The sequence below is a fragment of the Colias philodice genome, chromosome 7, assembly GCF_061535455.1.
Source record: "Colias philodice isolate Cphi_HAF_F1 chromosome 7, ilColPhil1 Martin Lab GWU primary, whole genome shotgun sequence".
Taxonomy (NCBI): domain Eukaryota; kingdom Metazoa; phylum Arthropoda; class Insecta; order Lepidoptera; family Pieridae; genus Colias; species Colias philodice.
The window spans coordinates 6,879,509-6,902,866 of record NC_143092.1 but is presented as its reverse complement, the minus strand read 5'-3'; the positions used below and the strand labels follow the sequence as shown (position 1 = coordinate 6,902,866).

Below are 23,358 nucleotides of genomic sequence, written 5' to 3'. Positions count from 1 at the left end.
GCTGACGTTCCCAGGTTTGACAAAAAAATAATAAGCTATAAAACTAAGTCCATAGTATTAAGATTATAATCAATTATAAAACATACATTGGAGACCGAGCAGTAAATATTTGGAATTTACTTCAAAATTCACTTTTATTTCAATTTCCCCGAACCGATATTAATCTTTTTTGTATACAAATCAGTTAACGATTTTTTAGTCGTAGACCACACTACCACAGAGTGTTTGATGACATTATGATAGAATCCATCTAATACCGATGCTATGATTATGTGATTCAAACAAAAAAGCCAAGCGCGATTTTCAAACCTCGAATTGTTACAAAATACTTGCCCTTCTAAACATCGAATCCACGCAAAAACTTGTTTTTCATAGAACTTTCCTATAATGACGCAAACTGTTTGTCTAACAGTAGGTACTGTGTTCATCTCTTTAAACACACATCAGCAAAGTCTAGGGATATTTGGTATTGCATCAAAAACCTATCTCAAAATCTAAGGAGAATTTTGTGATATTTAGAATAGAAGAAAAATAGCTCATTTTGAGGTCTTAAATAAAAAAATAAAAACATTCCATGACTTTTTTTTTATTTTATTTTGCAAGTTGAAAAATTGAATAATAAGGACCTTCATTTCTTGTCAGAAAACTATAAATTTTGACTAAAATTGGCCATTTTTTCCACAAATTTAATTAAAAATGATCAGCGTAGTCAGCATTTACATTATTTTACCGACAATCTCGGTAATTACTACTTAAAATTGAATAAATGTGTTATTGCGGTATGAGGTACTGTGTTCTTTGGACGTGTTCGTAAAGATGTTGAGCGTCACTTGAGCCGTAGTTAAATTTTGCCGAAAATCTTTTACAGGTCTTTGTTGCGACATATTCTACACCAGAGTTTTTCTATTTTCAAATCATCCAAAATAATAATGTTCTTTTTTATATAAATTACAATGATTTGATTTCGCCAAATTTTATTTTTGTTATTACGTATTTTTTAAATACGATATCGATATTTACACGTCACTACGGTTTACTATACTCCACATTGTCATCGAGCAAATAACATGGCGACTGGCGTTGTGAAATAGTCCAAAATCAAAATGGCTGCCATGTTTTATTGATTGAATGGGACTGTTATAAGTAGAACTGGCTGTTGGTTATTTAAATAATTCCATTTTATGAATTCAGTGCTAGCGGTTTAATGATTTTCGGTTCATTATACAAATGGCTTGGCAATTACCTAATGTAAACCAATGGAATCCTGGCCTTGCTGTGGCTGCTGATGTTTCTGGCATGAATATGGGTTCATATACCCCAGAGCAATGGAATTTAATGCAACAGCAAAATTGGCAGCAGTGGTCCCAATGGCAGCAACAGTATGCTCAGTGGCAAACGCAATACGGCGATAAGGTAAAATTATTTATTTCATAGTGTTCATAATTATTAGAGACCAATGTTGAATAAGTTACAAATATAATATTATCTGCCTGAAACTATCTAGTAATAAACGATTACTGTTAAATGTTGCTCTTAGACTAGTGTTTAACACTACAATTTCAGCCTTAACTAAAGCTTTGAGAGAATTTAAATTCTTCTCCCAAAATTTTATATTGTGGTTAAATGAAAAATATTTCCTGTTAAAAATGTATTAATATTAATAATTGCACACACAATAATTGGCCTCGTTATCAAAATACAAACCTATAAACTCGGTAATTGAATTATTTGATGTTTCTATTATTCATCATCATTTTACCATAATTTAAATTAATCTATTAATCTTAATATAATCTAATCTTAATAATAATATTAAATATAATATAATCTTTAAATAATATATAATCTTTAAATTAATCTATTATTTTGTGTTTTATTAAACAGAAGTCATCCATAGTCCTTTGTTTATTCTAAAGATTTTATTTTACTAAATAAATGGGTTGACTTTAGAAACGTGCGGCACGAATTTCGGCGCGATTTTAATTTTTATCGATCGATAATGATGCCCCGAAACATACATTAGCGGCTTTTCGTGCGGAAACGTGTAATTACAGAGAAATCTTTTTTTTAATTTTTGAGATTATGTTCAAAATTGTTTGAGTTACATTGACAAAACTTCAAGAATTGTGTTTGAAAGAGATAACAAATGTCTTAATGTACATATTAAAAACCATTGTTCATTCAAAAGCATGTTGCTGAGGGGACAACAATTCATACGGGTTATTGGCGAACATAATATGATTGTTTGGGGCAATATGGGTATGTTCATAAAAAAGTTAATCACTCAGACCCAGACAACCCATTTGTTGCCTCTGACCCATTTGAGTCCCAGTGGCATGTTGTAAATAGATTTTTTAAAAAAGATAACTATAACCACCCAGCAAACTTCGGTGATAATATAGAGTATGTAGAGACGATGGGTGGAAAAAAATAAAATGGATCCATTCATTGCCATTGTAAATTGTATCAAACATGTATACAAGATTTGAAAAATAATTATTAAAAAAAAATGTTTTTATTGTATGTAAGTATATTGCACACAAATTGTTAATCACAGAACCGAATCTGTCCACCCCGATTCCACGTGGTACTTGTCTGTCATACACTAGAGTGTATTTAAAAAGTCGGAGGCGCGGAGGAGCGTGGCGCCCGCGTGTGCTGAGGAGCAGGCAGAGTCAAGCGAGCCGGAGTGGCTGAGGCTGGTCGCCAAAGGCGACCAAAAAGCCGAAGCTACGAAGGCGAGTGAAGACTCCTGCCTGCAACGAGGTACACGGGGGCAAGCGCCACGTTCTGCAGCGCCGGAGCAGTCAAGAAAGCCCATAATCTTCGTTATATTTCTAACTACATCACTATTCACTACATAGTATAAAACAAAGTCACTTTCTCTATCCCTATGTCCCTTTGTATGCTTAAATCTTTCAAACTACGCAACGGATTTTGATGCGGTTTTTTTTAATAGATAGAGTGATTCAAGAGGAAGGTTTTAGTATATAATTTATTAGGTTTAAGTCAAAGCGGGCGAAGCCGCGGGCGGTAAGCTAGTATAAATATAATCTCAAAAAAAATAAAAAAAAAATAGAAGGGGGGGTTTCCTCACCCCCCCACTTTATAGGGGGTCTCCTCTTACCTCCCCCCTCCCTTTACCTCCCCTCCCCCCCCTTAATTCGTGCCGCAAATTTCTAAAGAAATACCAAATAAATTATTATAGTGCAACCTCGATATAACATTTAATTGTAATTCAGAATTAAACAATAATGATTAAGACACACATCTTTTTTAATGAATTATGTATAATTGTATTATGTATGTATTACTTCATTCAAATAGTTACATTGAAATGATTAATCTTAATTTTTCAGTATGCAGAGCAAATGCAAGCAATGCAAGCTATGGGTATAGCTCCACCCCCCCCGGTGAACAATGTCCAACCTCCTGCTCCTCCTCCTCCTGATAAACCCCCACCTCCCCCACCACATGAGAATGATCAACCATTATACGGCAATCCCAAACCAAATACTCCAACACCCTCCCAGACCCAAGTTTATACCAAACCCAGTGACAATAACACCAACATAAATACAGGTAACAATCAAAATTGGTCATACAATACAGATACCCGCAACAATGCATCTGCGGCAGCCCAGCCTGTACCCTCTGTTAACACTGAGGCATTAAGAAAATTAGCAGAGGAGGAACGTCTCTTTGATATCCAATTTCAGAAATGGGAAGAGGAAATACAGAAGTGGAAAGAAGAAAATGTAAACCATCCAGATAAAAGAGCTTATAGTGAATATGAACAGAAGTTTGAAGCTTGCCGTGCTCAGCTCTTAGAAAGAAGACAACAGATGAAGTTAAAACGAGATCGTCTGTTAAATAATGCTCCACAATCTACCAACACTACTAACACAGGTAATAATAATATATCAACAACTATTCCACCTCTACTTCAGAATTCAAATTTTAGCCAACAAAATGCAAATAATAAACAAAGCCATCAGATTAGCAAACCTGCTCAAAATTATCATCAACATAAAAATACATCACAATACCAGCAGTATAATAGGAGTAACAATAAAAATGTTGACCCACAAGACAGATTTGAATCATATCAGGAAAGGATGGAAGACTATACACCAGAGAATATTGATAATTCTGGTTTTTTACCTACTAGTGGGACTTCAAAAGGAATACCAGGTTTAGATTTAGTCCCTGATGCAGAAAAAGCTAGGGATGTTATTGATATTTCAGAAGATAATAGGGATATGAGACCACACCCAAATGCTGGTCCTCTTCCACCTGATTATTCTACAATTTCAAAGGGAATAAATAACATCCTTGGTGATGAGAAAATAATGAATATTCTTTCAATGGTGCAAAACCAAAAGCCATCTACGGGCCCTAATATAGAGAACAATCAGAGTGATAATCTTCCAAAAGCCAATGCTCCATATGCAGGTAACCCTAATATGATTCCTCAAGCAGCTCCTTGGAACCAAAATAATAACTACAATAATCAGTTTGATCAAAGGCAGCCACCAGGTCTTAACTATGATAATAATAGACAGGCACCAAATAACTATGACAATAGGCAGGCGCCAAATAACTTCGATCATAGACAGGCACCAAATAATAGACAGGCACCAAGTAACTTTGATATGAGAAATTCTCCCGGAAACTTTGATATGAGAAATCCTCCCGGTAACTTTGATATGAGAAATCCTCCCGGTAACTTTGATATGAGAAATCCTCCCGGTAACTTTGATATGAGAAATCCTCCCAGTAACTTTGATATGAGAAATCCTCCTAGTAATTTTGAGAAGCCTCCAACTAATTTTGAGAAAAGACCTGCTAGAAACTTTGATAATAGACAGCCTCCTACTAGTTATAATGATAGAATGCCTCCAGGTAACTTTGATAACAGACATCCTGCTACTAGGCAGCCACCTAGCAACTATGATGATAGTCAGCCAAATGACAATTTTGATAATAGTCAACAAAGCCTTGGTTTTGAAGAAAGGCATCAGCCCAATAATTTTGATACTAGACAAAATATGCCATTTAACAGGCAAAATGTTAATTTTCCGATTGGCCAAGGTGTAAAGAGGCCACAACCATATTCTGAACCTACACAGGATAGATTTGGTCAAAACTACAATGAAAAAGATGCACAGTTTGTTGATGATCCTCAGCAACAATTTCATAATGATCAGTATGATAATGCTAACATGCCTCCCAGAGGAGGAAGACCACCCATCAGACCTCCAGGACCACCAAGGCCAATGAATCCTATTCCAGAAAATACAGATTACCCAGGAGGTTTTAATAGGATGCCTTTGCAAGAAAATGTTAGTGTTCCTTTAGTACCTCCTAAACCTAAATGGGTAGAAGAACCACTTTTTACTCCATCCATTATCGTTGAATATGAGCACAAGCCCTTGAGATTGAAAGGTAATTGATATAACTGTTAAGACATTCATTACAGAGTATCAAATTTATAGTCTACAAAATGTTTTCAGTGTTTTATAATTGTGTTCAACCTAGTAATTCATACAAGTAACGCCTAAAGAAGGCCTTTGATAATTGATTAATTGATCCACTTTGTTTCAGATTAAATAGTATTTAAAATAAAATTAAACATTATGATATGTTTTTTTTTAAGTAACTAAATCACAAACTTATTAATGTCAATGCCATCCTTCCCTAATTTTAAAGAATTAAAAATATTTTTTCTAAAAAACAATATTTTATCCATATACAAAAATTTGTGGCAAATTAGTAAATAAATAAATTTTTTGTCAGCAAAATTGATATTATAAAGAAAAAGTAAATGTTTGGTATGAATTGCTTAGGTACTTGCAAAAAAAAACCAGCAACAATTTATATATCTATTTTTATTTCTTGTATTAATGTATCATTAATTGTAGTGAACAGTAACCATATTTATAATAATTTGAATGAACATTATTTTTTCTTTGTAGCACGTGATTTTATAGAACCCGTTCATACTTTTGATTACAATCACAAATCAAAAGATGGTGATGTTAAGAAGATGGATTTTGAAAAAGAAGTTGAAGACTTGTTTGCAAGGGCCCCACGAACATATGAAAAGGAAAATGAGCGCGGAAGATATTCCAAAGATCCATATTCAAGAGATTATGACAGACGAGATGAGTTTAGGCAAAGGTCCCCGAAAGAGCAATATCCTCACCCATATCGAGACGAAAGACTCAGAGCAGATGAAAGATTTGATAGACGCGATGATCGGGAAGTTAGATATAATAGACGAGAAGATTATAGAGAAAGAGATTTGGATACGAGTAGGAATATAAGAGATAGAGATTCAATGCGAGATAGAGACGTAATGCGAGATAGGGAGAGAGATTTTGGTCGAGATAGAGACTTAGGAAGGGAAAGGGATTATGGAAGGGGCAGAGATGTTGGAAGTTATAGAGATTTAGGCAGAGATAGGGATCTAGGAAAGGACAGAAGGGACAGGGTCTCGAGTAGAGATAGAGATATTGGTAGGGAAAGAGACATAGGTAGAGATAGAGAAAGAGATAGACTAAGAGATAAAAATCGTAGTCACAGTCGTGACAGGGAAAGTCGTAAGCGTGGGACCAGCATAGATAGCGAAGTGAGTAGTTCCTCAAATAGTAAAAGAAAAAAAGAAGATGATAAGCAACCCAAGCATGTTGTCATGATTGATGATTTATTGGAAACGCCAGGTAGAGAAATGAGACCAGAGAAAATATTAATTATCCTAAGAGGTATGTATTATGATTTTTGCAGTGCTATACTTAAAAATACACGTTTTTTGTTTACTTACTTATTTTTCAATATTTTCTTGCTTATAGGTCCTCCAGGTAGTGGAAAATCTTATTTAGCAAAATTGATTAGAGACAGAGAAGCTGAACACGGTGGCACTGTTAGAATTATGTCTATTGACGATTATTTCATGCAAGAAGGGGAAATTGAAGAGAGGGATCCTACAACAGGAAAGATGGTTTGTTAAAAGTGATTCTTATTTAGTTACTAGATTTTCGCCCGCGGCTTCGCTCGCGTTTTCAAAGGAAAACCCGCATAGTTCCCGTTCCCGTGGGATTTCCGGGATAAAACCTATCCTATGTGTTAATCCAAGTTACCCTCTATATGTGTGCTAAATTTCATTGTAATCGGTTCAGTAGTTTTTACGTGAAAGAGTAACAAACATCCATACATCCATACAAACTTTCACATTTATAATATTAATAGGACTAGCTGCTCCGCGCGGTTTCACCCCCGTGGCTCCACTCCTGTTGGTCGTAGCGTGATGATATATAGCCTTCCTCGATAAATGAGCTATCTAACACCGAAAGAATTTTTCAAATCGGACCAGTATTTCCCGAGATTAGCGCGTTCAAACAAACAAACAAACAAACTCTTTAGCTTTATAATATTAGTATAGATTCTTCCTTCCTTGTGCTACATATATGTATAGCATATATTATATAGCATTCAGTGATCACATACATATCTAACGGTAAAAATAATTATTGAAATAGGTCCAATAGGAAATATTAATGCGTTGAAACAAGCAAACTAAGATATAAGAGATATAGATGATATTTCCCAACTTAAGTTTCAAATTTTTATTTATTTATTATTTATAAACCAATTCTATTTCATTTTCGGTCTTTATTTATTTTTGAACTTTTTAAATTATTGTTTTAATTAATTTATTAATAATATGTTTTACTAAACTTAATTGTTAAGAAAACTTGTCCAGGAGGTTGTATGTTTAATAATTTTCAGATAAAAAAACCTTCCTTGAAATATGAATATGATGAAAAATTGGAAGAGTCATATACTATGTCGCTGAAGCGAGCTCTTAAGAGGAGTATTACAGATGGATATTTCTCGTTTATAATATTTGATGCTGTTAATGATCAATTAAAAAGTTATGCAGATATTTGGAACTATGCTCGACAATATGGATTCCAAGTATGTCCTTTTATTATTTTGACACACCTATTGATACTCCAATTGTAGGCACTTATTCTATTTGATTTTAGCATCGAAAAACAAGAAAATATTTAAATTTTCATATTTTATAGTAGAGCCATTTTAGCCAATAATGACCGATACAAGTAATTTTAAGATTTGATTTTACTGATAAACCATTCTAAACATAATAAACAATTTCTGATTTAAAGAACTGACGTCGCTACAATTTTGTGTCAATAAAACTTTTTTCTTTTTAAATACCAGAGATGTTACTTTAAAAATCGAAATCTGACACCTAGAATCGAATGCATTTACATATTACTTGTGAATAAAAATCATCATAAATTAATAAATGGGTTGTGTTTTTTAATTATGTAGATACTTGTCTTATTTTGCTCCTTAAATTTACGAAAGAAAGTATATTACTGGGACTGGGATTTGCCTGATGAATTTTGAAATTGACATGTGTTTCAAATTCGATTGACAAATATTTCAAGTCCGTATCGATTAATTCACTTTAATCAATGTTTTTAAGCAGGTTACCTCTCTTTAAGATAAAAATGATCAAATGTTCATGAAAAGTTGCCTATTAAATTGGCTCGACTATAGTGTCAATTATATTTATTTTCATATCCAAATAAGGAATGAATTAAATATTTATTGATGTGTGATTATAAATGATTTTAAAATTGAATTTCTAGGTTTACATTTGTACAATGAGCCTAGACGTACAGACATGTTTCAAGAGGAACATACATAATCGCAAACTGGAAGATATTGAAGTGATTTGCTCTAGATTTTTCCCAACCCCGAATCATCATATCCTCGTGGATCCTACCACGTTACTACAAAATGCTGCTATTACTGAAGTGCAAATGGAAGATGCCGATGTACCAATGGAGGATGCACAAGAAAATGAGGTGAGATGTCGATAGTTACAGGTTGAAGGAATATGGGATTTATTGCTAACATCATAGATGTTATTTTGGCGTCATAACGCATCAATACAAGGAAGTCGGTTAAATAGTGGACCGTTTTGCAATGGTTCCACAATGGTTATGAACAATGTTTAGTTTCTGGGTAATGTATAACTAGTTTTATATAAATTTTAGTTTATTATTTTATTTTGTTTCTCTTTTGTTCTGTTATACACATGCGAGTTTTGTTTTTCTTGTATTTGACTATTTTGTCTGTGTTAGTCGATTATTATCAAAGTGTCTAAATTATTGGTGTATACAATTTAAGAATCCCTATATTTATTGTCATAGGATAGGGTTAATGAATTATATTTCAGCCAAGTTCCTTAATTTCCAAGTGCTGTTCCATCACAGGTCGAAAATAGTTTTACGTCGAAATGGGAGAGAATGGACGATGTGAATCAACTAGGTAGGTTATTAATTGGATCGGTTGATTATTATTTTGTAATTAAGCATTATGTACTGTGTATTATATTATTTGATGTAATTTATTGAATACATATTTCGTCCTTTGGGGGAGGTAATGTACTTAATAAAAACAACAGAAATATGTACATACATTTTTTCTACTATAGAGGGTAGTTTGATGTTTTTGTATTAAACCATTTTCAATATTAGAAATTATGTTTTAACATATAACGTTTATGATATAACTTTGTAGTGAAATCAAGTGTTTTAATTTATCACGAATTTATTTAAAAACTAAAAATTAGTGTATTTACTCACATAAAATGTAAGCTGATTGGGAAATGAAACTATGTTATGACGTAATATTAATTTGTTTGACGTATTGTTTCAGCGCGGCTCGATGGCACCAGCAAACCGCTTCGACCGTCAAAGTTATCAATGGAAGACTACCTTCAGTTAGACGACTGGACTCCTAACCAGGCTAAACCCGGGAAGAAAACTGTTAGTATGCCTTGATTTTTTATTAGAATAATTCCTATTTTTTTTGTGTGTCGGTTATGCGCTAAATTTTTATAACTGTCTTCAATGTTGCGGTAAGGTTGTGGAAAAGTATGCAACGACGCATTATTAACAAATTCTGGCAACCAATGCATTATTTATTCGGTTTTAACGTCCGTACTTATAAGCGTTATTTAAACTGACCATTTATTACTACTTAAACTTTTTGGGATTTACTCACATGATTATGAAAAAAAAGAAAAAAAAGGTAAAATTTTACCTTTTAATAACAATTTGTTTTATCTTGAGTTATTAACTCATGTTTTACTTCATTGTACAAGGTAGTATGTATTGAAGGTTATTTTTTATTTAATTTTAAATCCATTTCTATGGCATTTTCTAAGCGATTTATAAGCTTGGACCGCTCGACCGGTGTCAGAAGATAATTCCATCTTACATGTTATATTTAATAAACGGTGCGAAAATAATATCGCTCTTGATTTAAAATCAATTGATTTGATTGAAATATTGATTCAATATCTGTGTTTTTAAAAATATTTATTCTCGACTACTGTTTTGTGTCGTCGAGTTATTATTATGAAAGATGCGCGGTTTCATTCTATTGTAATTAAAACAGGTACGGTGGGCTGATATCGAAGAGAGAAGACAGCAAGAGAAGATGCGCGCCATCGGTTTTGTTGTCGGTCAAACGGATTGGAATCGTATGACCGACCCAACGCTTGGCTCCAGTGCACTCACACAGACTAAATATATAGAGAGAGTTAGACGCAATTGATGTGTTCTGTGAATTCTATGATGGAAGCTTCTAGAATATGTTGACGCAAAATCTTTATAGTCACAGAACATATTATAAAAGAGGTTAGAATGGCAATAATTCGCCGTTCCTATAAGAACCGGTGTCGCCTGTGGGTGTGACCAAGTCTGCGCAACTCCGCTTACGCACATATTTGCAATTTCAAATCTAGCCAATCATAGCGCCGCGCGATCACGCGATTTAAAATGGAACGAATCATACGCATGATGATGATGTGAGCAGTGCTCATATCCTTGGCGCGTCTGCCCCGCCTACAATGCCTTTCTAACCTCTTTTATATGTTCTGTGTTTATAGTCGTGTTAGCGCTTTACAAGTTTGAGACTTCAACATTGTGCATTTAAGATTATACCGTTCAATTTTATATTGAATGGTAGGTAGCTATCTTTGTTGAGTCCACAGATTTTCATTTGTGGAAAGCAAATGCTGAACATATTTGAATTTTGAGTTGATGTATTTTAGAATGCGTAAAATATATAGAAACGTATTTTCATAAAGTGATTGTAAAGTAGGGTGTTTAATATTGGTAGATAAGTATTTTAAGTTTTTTTTTTTATATTGTTTCAAACCTTATATTCGGCATTAGATTATAAATGTGATTGGAGTTATTTTACGTAAGATTACTCATTCATAGTGTACTGTATATTTATACTACAGTAAGCAATAAAAAGATGTATTTTTGCATCACGAAAATATTGTGTCTAATAGGTGCCTACTTTAATGTTAAAATAAAAGTATAGAATTTAGATATTTTATTATCTAGAATCACTTTCGGCTTTTCCCTGATTCATTGCGCATTATTTTGATATACATATACTAGTATAAAAGCATGTCATTAAAAATTATCTAAATATAATACTTACATAGGAATTACAAATAAAATATACTAAATTTTTCAAGATATTATCTTTCGAGTCATTCGTGTTATGGTCTTTATAATCTTACAATTTTAATAGTTAAATAAACTTTTAGTAACTATATTTTGTTTTACTTCTTTATCCTTCACCAAAGAACGCGTCTACTTTTTATCAAAAGCACTAACGAACCCTGAGGTCTTGTAATCGTATTGATAATTATTTTTAAATTTCTGCGCGCTGCCTTGCGGTTCGTGGTCCGAAGTTTTTACTTTCATTAAATATTCATCATGATCGTTCGAAGTTTGGATGATATCGGCTGCCTTGTTTACTTCTACGGTGTCAGCCTCGGTATTTGTCATTCCCGATTTGTCCGTTTTTATACGCGTTATTTTACCAATATTTTCGTCTCCCTCTTTTCCGCTCGACATGATCATTACTTGCGGGGTGCTCATTGCGGTCATGTGATCTTTAAGACATTGTTGAAGGATGTGTAAATAAAACAAAAATGCTAGAAGTGTCAGCGCTGACATTGCCGCGTTGCTCTTCTTATACCCGCCACCACCACTGTAACAAAAAAAAAAATTGTTAAAGACTAATCTTACGGTAATACGGTACCGGTAAACTTCGATAAAAAAAATGTTGAACAGGACAGAGAAAAACTAATTTTACTCACTGTTTGGAAGAGGATGCGTGTCCGTGGGAATGTGGTGCCGGATCATATGTATAGTAAAAATGTTGATGATCGTGCGTTGCGGGATATTCTGCATACCTTTTTAATAAATTCGAGTTAAAAAATGATTTTGCATAAATTTCCATGCAGAAGTTTAATCTACGTATGTTGAACAAATAACAGATGCGTTTATAATAACTAAAGAAATATTGGCTCAAAACTGAATAATTTTATATTCGATTTATCAGATTAAGAGATGGCCAGGTGAACTTTGTATCATCTATTTATTAATCTACCGTTAAAACTGCAAATCGTCCCTTAACTTCTTGGATCAAAATTAACCAAATCGTCCAGGCATTTTTGAATTTAAGTGAGACAATCGAATAGTACCTAATTTATTTTCATATAGATTTAAAGTTGATTATTTAAGTTACAAATTATAATTACTTCGTGTAATAAGAAAACGTTTTGAAAAGGAGCATCGGGTTCAATTTGCATTTATTACAAGTATTAAAAGGTAAAGCTTAGTTGTGATTTCATCACTGAATCGAAGTAAGGAACTAACCTCTCAACCATTTGCTTCGGCACTGTACCCATCTGCGGGATGGATGGGATCAAGTTTTCCATCGTGCTGACACCTGGCACGTCACTATACCGATGTCAAGGGAATACTGAGACGTGCGCTTGCACATCTCCCATAAAATCATTGTTAATACGCTCTGTTTACTTCGATGTGCTTCAGATGTGTCAAGAATGATGTTAACGGTATACGCAGTTGACACTCACTCATATGTGAAATTGCAATAAAAAACCATTTCTATTTTATATATTTATTTTACAATCACAATCACACAAGGACGTCCTCATTCATACCATCACAATAATATACACAATATCAATTCTAAAACTATGAGGTGATATAAAATAAGATTCATATCACACATTATAACATCAGTCGTTAATTACAAAATAAAAACTGGCGGATTTACAAAATAAATTCTTTACCAATTTTATTGTATTCATGGACGGAAGTTTTCACTGGGGTACATTTCGTGGAATTTAAAATGTCTAAGTTACATCTAGTAATAAGTTAAATAAATAAATAATTTAAATAAATTATGAGAACATGTTATTTTATCTCCCCTAAGGTGGAGTAAATGTCTAACGCTGCAAATATTTGACAAAAAATATGTTAACTACTGAAATTTGTCTGTCATTTTTAGAAAATTTATTTTTGTGTTATAAACGTTACCAATTATTAAAAAAAAAGTTGAATATCTAATTTTATGAATATAAAAATAAGATTTGGTGGTGTTTCGAATTATTACAATTTTAGAAGAGATTACACTTCGTTGCATTGAAGGTAAAGTTCACGGCAATCAATGCCAGAACGACCGCGACGTCCGGCTTCATAGAATTGTTGGAAGGTACCGCTGGATTGCCTTTCCAAGACGAAGCTTGCCGCATAACTGAAAATATCAAATTCCAATAAATATTTATAAAATTTTAACAAACTAAATAATAAGTTTTTAATTCTACTGAAAAAAAAAACTTACGTTCCCAGTTGACAAAATACGCTCTTAGGTCCGATATCAGCGGAACATTCATTGTTTGCATCGCAGACGTATTTCTGTAGGCATTTGTCGTCATTTGTTCCAAATGATCTTACATAGGTTTTCATCATGGCAATACCAGCCAGAGCGGCGTCACTGACCGAGTCTTTACGGCCCATGGACCGCGCGGTTAGAGATCGATGAGAGAAGGACGTCTTGAGGGCATCGAGGAGATTTACCACGATATTGATGAACTGTATGAACAAAACAAACAATTTTTAATTACAAAATATTAAAAAAAAGACACGAAGCGGTATTGAGTGCTGATATTTAGCGCTAAATGTTATAGTCTACATGATTTTTGTATTATATGATCGGAATTTTTAAGTAAGGGTAGGAAGGGAAGGCGCCTACCTCTCCAGCCTGCTTTGCCATGGAGGCGACTTGGTCGGGATCTTTGGCACCGAGCACCGTCGACAGAACCGCAGCCAATATACTCTGAAGCAAGCGAGAAGCGACACCATATCCATAACCAAACTTTACTATTTACATTTGAAAGCCAGATTTACCTCAAAAGAATTGAGCTAAAGTTTACTTTTGAGATACTTCTGACGTGCGGTGGGATAACGTTTTAGGTATCTAATAGCTATGACTTGGAGAACCTACTTATTATGTGAGGAATTAAATGGAGGTGCTTTACAGTATCGAATGCCAATAAATACGTAATAGGTATAATAATATGCGTATCTACACGAACGATGTTAGTGGATCAGTATGGTAAATATAGTGTTGATGATTGTTGTTTTTGTACAATAAATTTGTAATTTGCATTTTTACTACTGTATGTGTGAAACCATGCGTTGATGTTTTATCTAATTATGTATCTTACCTGCATCGGTGATGATCCGTTATCGACCTTGTCAATACCGTCGCTAGATGCTCCACCACCAAGAATAGCTGTTAAAATTTTAAGACCCATGGTAATGAAATTGGCCCATGGCGATACTGGTGCGGCCTCAGTATCAATGTTGTCGCTCTTATTGGGTCCAGTGGTGCCAGGATTGAAAATCATTTGCATTATCATACCTGTAATTTTGAAATGCCGTTATTTTACAAAACATTTAACTAGCATCATGAAATATAAATGAATCGTAACAAAAACGTTCATGAAAGTAAGACGTGAAAACCCACCTAACATATTGGACCACGAAAATCCGCCATCGGAAATGGAATTGTTCTGTATTTCGTCGATATCATCGAGGGCTACTTTTTTAAGAGCGTTGGGCTTTTCGGCAAACTTTCGTTCCTGAGCAATCTGTTCATGTGGCAGGGGTAACGAGTTGCTGTAATACTGAGGATTTTGTGTTCTGACATTACTGGTGGCCTGAAAATTAAATTTATTCAATTATAAATTATTCGCTTTTCACATACAATTTTTAAAATTTCAATTTGTAGAGGAACGGAACAAATTACACTTTCGGTTATGCTCTCTCGCTTTCGTAAAATAAATCTGACAGTATCAGTTTTATGTTTTCGTTAATATTATCATTCAACCAACTCTTTTAAGTAGAGCTACTTACCATTTTACTTAAAACCTTACTGATGTCTCAAGTTATATAAAATTTATTAAAATTCAACTTACTTGTGAAATGAGAGGTGCATGTTGTTGAGGATACGCCAACGTGTGAAGGATAGCCGACGAACTGATAAGGGCTAAAAACGCCCACCCGGTCATCTTTTGATGCATCCTGCTGATAAAGTAGGTATAAGGTAAGTTAATAAAATAAGTCAAAATAATATAATTTGTTTAAATATCTAGTTTTCTTTAATTGTGCTCTCACTCGGACGCCGATTAGAAAGTGATCTGATGAGCGATTCGCGCGGATTGATTGCCTGTGTTTGGAGCTGCTCATAGAAAGTGGCCCCTCTCGACGCGTTCACATTTTACGAGGATGTTGAAACTAATTAGAGGATGTTCGTTCAATTAAAATAATTACCCGAGTAGAACTATTAAATAAAGTGACGGTTAAGCCGGTCTCTTCATTATGTAACTAAATTAAGAAACTAACTTTCTATTGAAGTGGGACAGAAGTGCATATCAATTATATTATAATTATAATATAATACGAGATACGCGTGCGGTCTTCTTGTCTATCCGGTATGGAAGTGTGTTAGCGGTTTGACCGACAATATCGAATACAGGTGACCCGGTCTCTACTAACTGTAGTTTGGATGTCACCTCTCGCACCTGCGTTAATAAGGTGTTAGTTATATAAATTGACGCAAATGTATGGCCGTAACGGTCGTTGCACCTAGATTGTACACTTTCTATGACCGATATACTTAGTCCATATTTCGACAGAAATATTTTGGCGATGCTTTTCTGATATCCATGTTTTAATCACGTATTTTATTTACGAGTTTTTTTACGGACGTGTTTCTCGTGTTTTACCGGTCTTCGGTGGCAGTGTGCCGTCGAGATTCTCTCGGGAGAAATTACTTGCCGCAAGTCATATAATGCTTATGTTTTATGTATGCTGCACACAGCACAACATAACTGGCAAAGTTTATGAATAAACTCGTTTCTAGAATTGTCGTTTGTTGAAGCTTTCCTTAAACTACAATGCTTCATTTCCATATATATTTTGATGCTATACGGTATACCTAATAATTATTATTATCATTGCGAAGTGGCAGCGCTACGCTGGAGAAAGCAGGAAATTGCATTGGAAAATCCCAATTGTGCATTCGAATGAGTATAAACTAATGACTAATCTAAGGCTCGGAAAATAACGAGCGTTTAAAAAACACAATTATTTTTTGAGATGATTGTGTTTTTAGTAAAAGCTGTCAACATTTTTGTAAAGAAAGTGACATCGCTTTATGGTTGAATTAATGTGCCGTAACTGCCTGGCCTAGTAACCTTGTACGTTAGTGTACTCATTATAGCGAATTCAAATTTTACTTTCGGTTAAACAATTTATATGCTTTGTGTTCCGTGACTTCAAACGTAGTTTATCCTAATTAATCGGTTCTATTGGAGTTTAATGGTTGTTTCATCTAATACTTGACTGGAAATTAGAGTGATGAGCTATTTTCAACCAAATCCGACATAAATTTGTATTACAATCAAAACTTATATTATGAGTTACTTAATGAATTATATATATAGACGTGTTTATATGATAATAAAGAGTGTAGCAGAATGCAACACGTAAGCAAAGCTGGGCGAGGCAAACATGGCGATAGGTGAAAGCAAAGACGGCCGGTCGCGTGTGTGCTACTACCGTGCAAGGTTAACGTTTTTCTAATTTCGGAGCGAGGGCCTAACCTGTTGTACTTAACTTTCAATAGAAAACCATCGTGGAAAAATTATCGCGAACTTAACTTGTTGCAGTTCCCATGGACGTCATGAAGAGAAATGGCTCGAGCCAAATTTAGCAATAGCATATTATAAAAAAGTTTATACCACTTTCGTTAAAACATTCTTGAGGAATTTTAACGCTAGTTCGTGTTAAAATTCCGATGTCGCGCGAAATTTTAAATTGTCCACATGAGTGATGCAATTATGTGTTTTATCTTTAGATGCCGAATGTTTAAGTTATGTAAAGGGGATTGCATAAGTTTTATTAAAATGTTTTAGACTTATTTTCGCTCGCTCGTTGACCGGTCCATCGGAGTCCGCTTTCTAAAACCGCGCCGTCTTCTGTGCGTGTTTTGCACGCGGATGTTAGCACGGGCTTGGTAAACAATAATTTATTCATCATACAACAATTTATATAAATATCTTAGATAGGTACTATAAATATACCCAATACGATAGAGTTATATTTTGTGTTCTTTTTTTTAATTTATATCCGAGCCGTCACCACGCTTTTAATAAATGGCTTGGATGGTAAGCATCCAAAATATTAGTAAGTTTTTTAAGGTTACTTTTCGTTTAAGCAAGTGCATTTACCCTTAATTGGGTAATGTAAATAATATGAATTACCTTTTACGTGAATTTTATTTCTATAGACTGGTATCGTTATTTTATTTGGACCATTAGTTTTTACACGACATGCAACGAATGCCATTGAATGTTCCACAAACGCAATCCATGGATGCGTGCGTTTCTTATACAAACCGTTACATTGCTCTAATGTTCTCAATTTTAACTCAACGGTTAATCGAGATGTATATGGTCTATCGATGTTTTAATCGACTACCGTTTACCTCCAATACATGACATTATTGCAGCCGATGTCGGTAGCTGTAACTAAATTGTATGGTCGTGCGCGAAATTCGTAAACACGTGCCTTGGAAGTTGCGTGCCGTTAAGTTAATGCATCACGTTTGTCTTTTCATTTCCTATGTATATCAATGAATATTAAAAATTTGATTGGTAACGATAAAGCAAACGCGTTTCCCAAATAAAATGTGATGTTTAAAGCTCGTTTATGATGGCGGAGCTTTCACAAACAAAAGTTCATTATCTTTAACCGACCGTGGACTCGATTTCATTTTTTCATACAGGATGCAAGTGAATAACCTATAATTTTTGTTTGAAAGGTGTTGGTTACTCAACACCGCGTCGCCGGCCGGTGAATGACTGGACCTCTCACAACGTCACAACTTTCACTTAAAGTTTTTTGGGCATTAATAAAACGACTCATAATAATCCCCCCAATGATACCTATTCATAACGTGGTACCGAGATAAGATTGGCTTTAAATGATTTATGAACTTCGATTTGAGATTGAAGTTTCTCTCGGAAATTGAATGCATTTCCGAACCAATGGAATTTAATGAACGTTGCTTATGTATTACAAGCTTTTCTTAGATTTTCACAAAGAGGTAACCGTATGTAACCTTTATTCATAATGTTAAATAATCATCAATAACGTGTTGTTAATAAATTTTTTTTTTTTTAATATTTTTAGATAAACTTTAACTTACTATTTTGTTTACATAAATCAAATGTTAGTTCTGCTCCATTTGCGGAATCGTTTAATGGTATGCGTAAACCGTTAACATTGTAAACTAACCGCAATTTAATAGTTTTTTTGTGATTAATATTGATTAATTATCAATATAAAATACAATGAACAAACTAACATTGGTACGAACGTCGGCAAAGCTTCCACAAACCTACCTATTAAATATTTTCTTTACCATCAAACTACCAGTGGAATAAATGCTTAGAGGATAAAAGCTCAGTAGTTATTTATGTCTATGTCTTATTTAATTATAAATTCAATTAATATATATCACTCGATATCAATTGTAAAGAATAATCGAAGGTATTCTATTAGATACCTGCATATGATTGGACATCAAAGGAGGAACGTACGCTCTCGTTAATATTTTATGATAGCCCATCATTACTTATCATATAAATTAAAAAGTATAATTTTAGTAATATGTTTGGGATGGAATGTGGAAAACTAATTAAGTATTTTACAATACAGATACGTATTGACGGGACGTTAATTTCTTTAGTTTGTACCCAAGACCACATCCAATTCAGGGTCCCATCATAATGCGTTTTCACATTTTAGAAAGTGAAGGTTTTCATTTACATGTGAGTACATAATATGTTGGCGAGAAGAGCTGGACGAATGTTGACGACACTATAATTGCTGTAGAGAATTCGTGACTAAGTTGCGTTTTGTTTGGCAAATTTCATGTGATTCGCTTCTGTTCAATTTGATGGAAAAGATAATATTTACGTATAGGTACTCCGATGATGGTCTTTACTTTCTCTACGCTATTTTGAACACTATAAAAATTTGCATTTTTTTTTCTTTTTACTTTCTAACTAAAATACCTATACGTAGGTACCTATATGTGGTTATCTGAAGCGGAACATAAATTATTGCATTTAGTTTGCATAGTCCAAGTGTTGTTCCTGCACCAAAATTTAATAACTTTAGGAAATAAATTGTAATGTATAATTAATTCAGAAAGTAAACTATAATAAATCCTTATTAGTTATTATATTTAAAGTAATTGCAGATTAATTTAATTTCGAATTCGTTGTTAAATAATAATTGTTATATAATTAAAACTACGTACATATTTTATTATTTCCTTTTCCATATTTTTATTATAGGTAATATACGTAGGTAATACATGGAAAACAAACAAAATATTTTTAATTAAACGCATTGAACTTTCACTTCATAAAGCTCAAATTTGTTGATGAGCGACCTATTTTTATAAAAAATACAAACATATAATTAAAAATTTTATAAGATTCACAAATGTTTGCACCAATAATCACTAGTGAAACACTGATGAAAGGATATGAGCACGCCACGAGAAATCAGCATCCCGTCCGATTACTTTCACAGGGTTTTCTTCGCACGTTTTCACTCGCACTCCCAAAAAATTGAGTTATTCCTAAAAATCTTACCTTATCTCCAATTAGGTTATCACTGAAATCACTGAACACTTGTCTTCCACGAGGTAGCTATCACCGGTGAAAGTGCGTGTGGCTCGTGCGGAGGTTTGACTTGCAATGAGTGTTGCGCCTTGAACTTCACATTATATATAGGATGACCCAGTTACTGATAGTTAACTGTGCTACCTGGTCCGTCTGTCATGTCCAACCTGTTGCATCCCGTTGTTCAGACGCTCTGCTCCCTTTGGACCTTGCCAAGGACGCAACAACTGTTTAACATCGACATGTGTCCTCCTTAAATAAGAAAATTTGAATGAAATAACTAATCGGAGTTTGTATTGTTTCAGGTACACCGATAAATTTGACCGAATGTGGGGCTGGTATGTACGATATTTCCTATGCATAAGGAATGTACATTAATACACACTTAAATCAATTTATCTCGAATCGTACCACTGAACAATTGCAATTAGAAGATATATCTAACGGTATGAGACTAACAATTTAGGTAAGTCAGAAGATGGATCCTTTATTAATTTAGGTCATTATTAAGAAAGAAGATACCTACTACCTACCAATATTTTGTCATTTGTTTGATTCTTGTTTAACGTTATTTTAGTTCCTTAATAGAGTTGCCACTTAGCCATTGAGGTTACCCATTTCTCAAATATCAGCTCTTGTTTTACGACTTGTTATCAATTATATTTACTTTTTATTTAGAGTTTCGATTGCAGTCAGCAAAAAAATAAGAAGCTTATCTATTTGCTTCTAACATACTTTACGGCATTTTCACTGAAACCTAAACAATTGCTTGTATTGTTATAATTTTTCTCAGAAAATGGTTTGAGTCTCATGGAAATCAAAGCAACGCGATGACTTGAGGCAATGGCCTAAAAGCATCAGTTTCCCATGACTGAGGTAGACTCATTGTCAAGTTCACATAATTAGTTCTTTTCATATTTCAGATAACCTGTCTGGAGGGCATGCGATTGCATACATAATTTTTTTATGGGAACTTCTTTTCTGTAGGTTCAACGGAACTATAGAATCTACGTAGAGCAGGAGCAGCAGTCTCCGTTCTTCGAGGACAAATAAGCAGATTTATGTTCGCAGTTATCTTCTTCTCTTTTCTCAGTTATCGATCTTCTGCTGTCGGTAAAATAAAGCTATATAGGTATACTTATCTAACAGTTAACTTATTGAATGGCTTCATTCAGTGAGACTTAAACTTGAATTGCAATCGCTTTGGATTTAATAATAATTTATTGAAAATACAATCGAAACCAATCGACATTTTTTATATGATAAACTATGAAAATATAATATGTAATATTAGAATAGTAGTGTGATATAACAGTTTATCATACAAAAAAAGATGTCAATCGGTATCATATATTATAATATATAACTTTTACGGTCGCATTTCTCATCTACAGGTACCGAGTACCGACCTACTATACATCGCGCTACTTCCTACATAATATGCTAATTCAAGAACTGGCAGCTGATAAGAGTGTTTTTAAACGTGAGTAAACTAACACTGATTACTAAAACGTTTTCATAATACCAAAACATAGAGCACAGCATATAAACTGAACATTAAAAAGTGTAATGCTTTAACTTCCTATTACGTACATTTATTATTGAAAAGTCTTATGGCTTTTTATTAATAAATGTTAGTTTATTAGATATTCAGTGTATGCGCTGTCATGGGCGTACCCAGCATTTGAAAGGCGTGTACAAAAATAAATATACTAGATAAGTAATAGGAAATTTCTATCTTAACTATATCACGCTGAACCTACAGAATAGATTCAAGTAAAACCTACGATTCTTTGAGTTCATACATCATTATCTCTAAAATTATTAATGATCAAACACAGGATGGGCTAATTTGCCCCACTTGTCTCACCCTGGGTACGCCCAAACACGCTGCTAAATAATTTTAACTTGAACACGAAATGCATGGCTTGAATAATATCTAATCTGTATTAAAGTAGGTCAAAGTCTTCTTGAAAATAAAGCAATATTTTTAAAATACCGACTCTTTTATTTTCACACCCAGTTATGAATCTATACCCAAATATATTTAGGATTTGTTAAATAAAATAAAGGGGATGATTTGTTCTTATTACTCTTCATTTTGTTGGAATATTGTGAATGAAAATATTTCAAATCGAAACTTGCACATGTCCATGATCATATAACACCAATATCTATTTTAATAATTATTATAAAGCTGAAGAGTTTGTTTGAACGTGCTAATCTCAGGAACTACTGGTCCGATTTGAAAAATTCTTTCGGTGTTAGATAGCCTATATATCTAGGAAGGGCTATAATATTATACAATCACGCTAGACCAACAGGAGCAACTAGTAAATTATAAACAGATTCTTCCTTCTATATAGTATTAGAACGTTGACACTTGTTCCACTTCATACTGTCAAAATGACGTGTTGAAAATATTCTGATTAAGCTTATAAGCTCCTGTTAGTTGCATAATAGCATTAGTTGCGATTTCAATGACTCATGAGGAAACAGGCCTTGAGCGAAAGTAAAGTATTTAAACCACCAAAACAATGATTCATTTCTTTGCTTTGGTAAATCTTGTAGTTCTCATATAAATTATTACAAAGTAATTAATTTTTATGGGATCGAATTGTTTCAACGATCATAATATTTTTATGTCGCTCGTCAGGGTTTTACTTGAATAATATTTAAGTACTTTTTAAAATAGTCCATATGCATGGATATAAATAACGATATCTACACATATGGAAAATATCTTTTTCGACGATAAAGATAGAAATATGGTGCACCTACGATACTATGTGTAAGTATTATTGGATCGTAATAATTTATGAAGAAAAACGTTGTAATGTAATAAACTGACAATTTATTTTCATATTTCTATTCGTAAAATAACTTTGTATAAAAATTGTTCTTAAAAAACTCCGAAGACTTATTAAATCTGAAAAGAATGATCTACTATTCATACAGTTACAGCAGCGTACGTAAAATAGAAGTAAACATACAAGTGTTGCATATAAATACCTACATATCACTGTCTTTTGCATTGAGAAGAACAACATAATACAAACACGAGTCAACAACTTTCTTTTCGGGGAATTCCGCTCTTACAGCAATAAAACCCATCGACGTTTAATAAGTTTCATTGAGGAAAATATTAAAAT

At 33.6% G+C, this 23,358-nt stretch overlaps 3 protein-coding genes across 9 annotated transcripts; 1 reads left to right on the top strand and 2 right to left on the bottom strand.

The window, feature by feature from the left end:
• Positions 1 to 1,050: 1,050 nt before the first annotated feature.
• Positions 1,051 to 22,202, top strand: LOC149487135 (uncharacterized). Of its 5 annotated transcripts, none has more exons than XR_016315881.1 (10): positions 1,051 to 1,413; positions 3,360 to 5,448; positions 5,979 to 6,767; positions 6,855 to 7,003; positions 7,792 to 7,980; positions 8,685 to 8,903; positions 9,315 to 9,369; positions 9,760 to 9,869; positions 20,512 to 20,672; positions 21,130 to 22,202. XR_016315881.1 is itself a non-coding variant. In XM_089697389.1 (9 exons), the coding sequence occupies exons 1-9, from the start codon at positions 1,228 to 1,230 to the stop codon at positions 20,521 to 20,523; spliced, it is 3,798 nt and encodes a 1,265-aa protein (XP_089553515.1). In that variant the 5' UTR covers positions 1,051 to 1,227; the 3' UTR covers positions 20,524 to 22,202. The 5 variants fall into 5 exon arrangements, 3 of the variants coding, with proteins under 3 accessions (XP_089553515.1, XP_089553517.1, XP_089553514.1); XR_016315880.1 differs by having other exon boundaries at positions 20,512 to 21,338; positions 21,601 to 22,202; XM_089697389.1 differs by having other exon boundaries at positions 20,512 to 22,202.
• On the bottom strand, positions 11,712 to 12,980 carry LOC149487137 (uncharacterized). Its single transcript, XM_089697421.1, has 3 exons — positions 12,792 to 12,980; positions 12,230 to 12,325; positions 11,712 to 12,120 (listed from the first exon to the last, which is right to left on the bottom strand). The coding sequence occupies exons 1-3, from the start codon at positions 12,851 to 12,853 to the stop codon at positions 11,718 to 11,720; spliced, it is 561 nt and encodes a 186-aa protein (XP_089553547.1). The 5' UTR covers positions 12,854 to 12,980; the 3' UTR covers positions 11,712 to 11,717.
• Positions 13,041 to 20,337, bottom strand: LOC149487136 (uncharacterized). 3 transcript variants are annotated; one of them, XM_089697398.1, is made up of 7 exons: positions 20,177 to 20,337; positions 15,422 to 15,530; positions 14,971 to 15,163; positions 14,669 to 14,865; positions 14,194 to 14,277; positions 13,783 to 14,033; positions 13,041 to 13,695 (listed from the first exon to the last, which is right to left on the bottom strand). In XM_089697398.1, the coding sequence occupies exons 2-7, from the start codon at positions 15,524 to 15,526 to the stop codon at positions 13,569 to 13,571; spliced, it is 957 nt and encodes a 318-aa protein (XP_089553524.1). In that variant the 5' UTR covers positions 15,527 to 15,530; positions 20,177 to 20,337; the 3' UTR covers positions 13,041 to 13,568. The 3 variants fall into 3 exon arrangements, with proteins under 3 accessions (XP_089553524.1, XP_089553526.1, XP_089553527.1); XM_089697400.1 differs by having other exon boundaries at positions 15,422 to 15,527; positions 20,177 to 20,298; XM_089697401.1 differs by lacking the exon at positions 14,194 to 14,277 and having other exon boundaries at positions 20,177 to 20,336.
• Positions 22,203 to 23,358: the final 1,156 nt, after the last annotated feature.

Excerpts from the sequence above, each read along its gene's own strand:
- LOC149487135 (XM_089697388.1), top strand. The coding sequence starts at position 1,228 with ATGGCTTGGCAATTACCTAATGTAAACCAATGGAATCCTGGCCTTGCT. Across the intron at positions 5,449-5,978 it reads CAAGCCCTTGAGATTGAAAG|CACGTGATTTTATAGAACCC; the intron begins GTAATTGATATA and ends TTTTCTTTGTAG. Across the intron at positions 7,981-8,684 it reads CTCGACAATATGGATTCCAA|GTTTACATTTGTACAATGAG; the intron begins GTATGTCCTTTT and ends TTGAATTTCTAG.
- LOC149487137 (XM_089697421.1), bottom strand. The coding sequence starts at position 12,853 with ATGGAAAACTTGATCCCATCCATCCCGCAGATGGGTACAGTGCCGAAG. Across the intron at positions 12,326-12,791 it reads CCGAAGCAAATGGTTGAGAG|GTATGCAGAATATCCCGCAA; the intron begins GTTAGTTCCTTA and ends TTTATTAAAAAG. Across the intron at positions 12,121-12,229 it reads CACGCATCCTCTTCCAAACA|TGGTGGTGGCGGGTATAAGA; the intron begins GTGAGTAAAATT and ends TTTTTGTTACAG.
- LOC149487136 (XM_089697398.1), bottom strand. The coding sequence starts at position 15,526 with ATGCATCAAAAGATGACCGGGTGGGCGTTTTTAGCCCTTATCAGTTCG. Across the intron at positions 15,164-15,421 it reads ATGCACCTCTCATTTCACAA|GCCACCAGTAATGTCAGAAC; the intron begins GTAAGTTGAATT and ends TTTAATTTTCAG. Across the intron at positions 14,866-14,970 it reads TTCGTGGTCCAATATGTTAG|GTATGATAATGCAAATGATT; the intron begins GTGGGTTTTCAC and ends TCAAAATTACAG.